Source organism: Arachis hypogaea, chromosome 9 (genome assembly GCF_003086295.3).
Source record: "Arachis hypogaea cultivar Tifrunner chromosome 9, arahy.Tifrunner.gnm2.J5K5, whole genome shotgun sequence".
In the NCBI taxonomy this organism is placed as follows: Eukaryota; Viridiplantae; Streptophyta; class Magnoliopsida; order Fabales; family Fabaceae; genus Arachis; species Arachis hypogaea.
Window position 1 is genome coordinate 33,263,640 of NC_092044.1, and position 5,430 is coordinate 33,269,069.

Here is a 5,430-nt window from a genome sequence, read left to right on the forward strand (position 1 = left end):
GGGATGACGAGACTATTATTAATTGGCATTTTGAAATGAACAGTGTTCCCATTGACTCCGACCATGAAATTACGGCATCGAGATCCATAACCTGCCTGCATACATTCCTTTTGAGGGAATGGGACCCTCTCAAATTGTAGCAAACCGCGTCACATGTGCCTTTTTTTCAGGATATTAGGCAAATTAAACCATGGCATGGATAATGATTCATGATTCATATTTTTCTCGTCAATAATATAATTTAACTTAAACAAATCTATCCTCAACGCATTAAAAGAAGAAAAAAAAACCTAAAAACACTGTATATATAAAATAAATTATTATTTTTATCTTTAAATATTTAAAATCCTGATAAATTTATTGAAAAAATGAATTTTAATTAATAAAACTACTCGAATCTTAAAAAATTTAAAATTTTTAAATTATTCATCCTAACCTAACTTATGATCTCATCCTCTATTTTAATCTCTAATTTTTTATCGCCATTATCTAAATCCCTCCTCATCTAATATGTTATCTCAAATTTGTCAAGAAAAAAATCATGACAACTCAATTCAGACTCTATAATCACAAATATAGTGGGAAGAATGTAAAAAATTTTATCTTGGGCAACAACTATAAGCAATGCCCCACTATATTTCTCATACAAATGAATATTGCTGCAACGCTAGCAATATTCTCGAAACCTTGTTATACGACCTAATTACGATAGATTTGGGACATTCTCTTTTACTTGTCTGTTGACACTTTTCTGTACAAACTACAAAGTTTGAAATAGTAATTGTGTTGTGTTGCATTTTGCAAAATTGGAATGGAAACAAGAAATTAGCTAGCTTGTATGATGAGATATTCAAGTGATGGGCATGGCCATGAGATATTGTCGATGCCAAACAAGTGAAGGTCCTCCATACTTACACACCTCAAAGCCAAGAGCAAAATTTTGTGGACAATATTTATTAATAGACAAAATTAGGTCTTAACCAGTATTCAAAATTTTGTCTAAGTGCTACATGGAGACACTGTAGGTGTCCTTATGAATATTGCTTATATTAATAATGGTATTTAATGGAAAACAGAGTATTTAGTGGAAGCAACAAGAAGAATAGAGAGATTTTTTGTGAAGTGTAGTGCACTTTTAACAAAAACTTAATCTGCTCAATAACAAAAAAGCCTAATTAGACTTAACAATAGAAAACATTCTTTATATAACACCTACTAATCACAACTGCTTAAAACTATTTTTCAGTTAAACAGAGTACCAAGAAGTACCCTTTACTTGTTGAATTCCTCAATCTTGCTCTCTTGATGTGTGGTGTTAATACCACTCAGACTCGAGTAGGGCCATAGAAAAATTCAAAATTTGGTTCTTAACCTCTCAAAGGTCTTGACAATGATTTAGTCAATACATCCACAATCTGATCAGAACCAGGGACGTGAACCACATGTTGAGACCGTTGCTGAAGTTTGTCACGAATTAGTTACACCTTCAATTGAGAGTGCTTGGTCCTATCATGAAGGACAGGATTTGTCGTGAGAAGAACGGTACTCATGTTGTCATAGAAAATTGTAGGAGCGGTGTTGAGAGGAATGTATAACTTAAGGAGCAAGTTTTTCAGCCACTCCAACTCTGCTTCCCAGGATGCAATGCTTCGAAATTCAGCTTCAGTAGAGGATCAACTAATAGTGTGTTGTTTCTTGCAAGTCCAAGAGATCAAATTAGTGCCGAAAAAACACAAAAACCAGAAACAGATTTGCGATCTTTCAGATCAGCAACCAAGTCAAAATATGAAAAAGCCATATAATCTATAATCTTGACATCTATGGAACACAAGGCCATGCTCTTTAGTTCCTTGTAGATATCTCAGAACTTGTTTCGCAACTTTCCAGTGAGCAAGAAGAGGTGAATGTATAAATTGACTAATTTTACTCACTATATATGCCATATCAGGTCTTGTGATAGTTAAATATTGTAAAAGCCAATCACTGTTCTAAAAATCTTTGGATCGTCAAACTTTTCTGAGTTTGTAGAGAGAAGTTGAAGAGAAGATATCATCGGAGTGGACATGGAACTGGATGCTGCCATCCCCAATTTCGTCAATAGATCATTGATATATTTGGTTTGGGATAGATGCAGTTGTCCTCAATTGGTTTGTTGAACCTCAATACCCAAAAAGTAATTTAAAAGTGCTAAGTCCTTTAAAGAAAACATGTTGTCTAGTTAAGAAATTAGAGTTTATACTTCAATAGCATTGTTCCTTGTAACGATTATATCATCGACATAGCACAAAAGGTAAACAACAGAACCACAATCTTACCTAACAAATAAAGATGTATCAGATTTTGTGTTACGAAAACTACAAGAGTGGAGTGTAGAACTTAATTTGGTAAACTATTGTCTAAGGGCCTGTTTTAATATATAAATGGACTTATGCAATTTACAAACATAATTGGAAGAGCCAACAGGTTGTTGCTTATATAAGACCTGATTTAAATCCCCATTCAAAAAAACATTATTGAAATCAAATTGCCTCAAGACCTAGTTTTTAGATAAAGCTATACTCAAGACTAACCGAATTGTAGCTAGCCTAATCACAGGACTACAAACTTGTTCAAAGTCAGCCTTCCTCTTGATAAAAGCTTTGAGCAACAAATCGTGCTTTGTACTTTTGTATAGTTCCATCTAGATGTTTCTTAATAGTGAAGACCCATTTACTACCTATAATTTCGGCATTATGTGGTGGTGGCACTACAGTCCAGGTATTAGCTTTCATAAGAGCTTGATATTCATCTCTCATAGCTCTATGCCAGTGAGGAAGAGTAATAGCTAATTTAGCTAATTTTGGTGGTTGTTGTGTGTAATCAGGGGCTGCAACAATAGAATTTAAAACATTGGGAGTGCGGGTTTGAGCCTTAGATTTAGTAACCATAAAATGTCTATTAGTATTGAGCAAGGTTGTAAGAATTGGACCGGTCATCGAACCGATCAAGTGAATGGTTCAATAATTTAATAGTTTAATTGGAATTGAACCGTGGTTAAACTGGTTAATTAAATATAGAGTAAAATTATAAAAAATAATATACAATTTTAAAAAGTTAAATTCAATAATTTTTAAAATAATAAGATTCAAAATTTAACAATTTCACAAAATGAACAATATATAATTTATCATTTAAAGGTCATAAACAACTTCAAATATCAAAGTTTATAACTAAAGAAATCAAAACGCACATAAATGACAAACACAATGTTTTGCAACCAAAAGACACAATATTCACAAACAATACTTCAACTAAACAAAGACACTACTCATTAGAAGTCATAATCATCATTAAGTGTTCTGATGTCTCCATCATAAACAGGTAATCCAAAGCCAGTATCTTCATAAATACCACCAAAAGAAGTATTTGAGAATTCAATTACAACATTAGGCATATCCACTTCAACTTCCATGTCTCCTCCATCTAATAAAATAGAAAGAAAACTCAATAAGAAATCAATATTAATGACATGTCTCTTTATGGAAGGAAACAAAGTTTGCTATGTCACTCACCATTAGGATACGAAGGCATAGCATTATCCGTATATATTAAACTTTTAATGCCTTCAACATCTCCATTAGTAAATTCAGGATAATCCTTATCTGCCAAACCCAAAAATCTACCATGTCAATGCTTTGAATGTCAATTGGATCATAATTCCTCTTCTTTCGATGCAACCTAGATTGAAGGCGTAGGTTATAGGTGACATAAACAATGTCATTTAGCCTTTGATGCTCTAACTAGTTCCTCCTCTTTGAATGGATTTGTTCAAAAAGGCTCCAGTTCCTCTCACATCCAGATGAAGAAGGGGTTTGATGAAGAAGACGGACTGCAATTTTTTGCAAATTAGGAGCACTCCCACCGTGTAGCCTCCATCACTCACCTACGTAGATATAAAAATCAAATACTTTTTAATGTTTATCACCCAACATATTAAACTTTCAAACTAAACTAAACTTGGATATGAAATAACTTACCAGGTTCGAGTCTTGATGCCACTCTCTTAGCACTTTCCCTCCCAAAACTTTCTTTACAATCTCGATACAGCTGTATCTTTTGCATTGCGGCAATTGAGTCATCATAAAGTGTTTCAACATCAAGCAAATCAAGTAAAAATCTGAAAATATTTGCCTTATCAACAAAACCCTCACTATAGAAAATGCCTGGATTTAAAAAGTACACTGCTGCATGGAGATCACGCTTCAAATACTTATCCCACCCCATTTTCAAGATACTCGTGTATGGTGTATAAGCAGCTTTTCAATTTCTAAACATTGTCTTGATAGCATTTTGGCTCTTTGCATGCCTTCATACATGATTCCCAAAGAGGATTTTTCATCAGCATCAACAAGCCTCAACAGTACAACTTAATAAGAGGATCAACAATTTTCACAGTGGTAACACAATCTGGCCAAACTTACTATCCAAGACAATTGAACTAACAATCTTTCCATTAGCACTTTTGGCTAACTTATGAGAAGTAAAATATTTGTCCACTGTCAATGCCTGCAAATCTTCCTTGTGATCATATATGCTTTTCAAAGTAATGAAAATAGTGGCAAAACGTGTGACTCGTGGTCGAACAATTTCTTTCTAACTTTTTCTTTTTCTAAGCCAAGACAATAAGATCATATGATTGTAAACAAACACAGTCACTTTTGAAGCACGGGAAGCAAGGTCAACTATGTGAGGAATACTTGCAATATCTTTCAAAATAAGATTGATACAATGGGTAGCACAAGGAGACCAAAATATATTTGGGTATTTTTCATGAATAAGTTTTCCAGCAGATACATAATTAACAGCATTATTAGTGACTACATGCACAATGTTACTAGACCCAACCTACTCAATAACATCAGCAAACAAATTAAACAATGCATCGACAGTTTTTATCATATCAGAAGCATCAACAGTCTTAACAAATGACATACCAGCAGAACAATAAACTACAAAGTTAATTAAAGTTCGTTGCTTTTGATCAGTCTACCCATCTACCATCAGCGTACAACCAGTGCTTTTCCATGAGCTCCTATACTTTTCAACAAGCAACTGACACTCTCTCTTAAGATCGGCTAGCAAATGAACTCTCATTTCATCATATAACGGTCCCTTGAAACCAGGTCCAATTGCAGCAATACCATCCAATGCAGGTTGAAAGTAAGGTGATTGAATTGTATTGAAAGGAATACGTGCATCAACGATCCATTTGGCAAGTCCCAACTTAGCCTTGTGCATAATTTCTTTACTAGCCAAAACACTTTTCAAAGTCGGTTGAGATTATAGAGTAGTCCTTTCTTTAAAGTAACTTCCAATTTGTGTAGCTACTATAGCTCTTCTCTTTCCATTGTCTCTCGTTGTTGTAGGAACAGCAACTTCTACAGGGTTAAG

General features: G+C 34.0%; 1 protein-coding gene across 1 annotated transcript; it reads right to left on the minus strand.

Annotated features, from left to right (window-relative positions):
* Positions 1–2,615: 2,615 nt before the first annotated feature.
* On the minus strand, positions 2,616–2,975 carry LOC112709071 (uncharacterized mitochondrial protein AtMg00820-like). The gene has a single exon (XM_025760973.1). The coding sequence runs from the start codon at positions 2,973–2,975 to the stop codon at positions 2,616–2,618; it is 360 nt and encodes a 119-aa protein (XP_025616758.1).
* Between the last annotated feature and the right edge of the window lie 2,455 nt (positions 2,976–5,430).

Excerpts from the sequence above, each read along its gene's own strand:
- LOC112709071 (XM_025760973.1), bottom strand. The coding sequence starts at position 2,975 with ATGACCGGTCCAATTCTTACAACCTTGCTCAATACTAATAGACATTTT.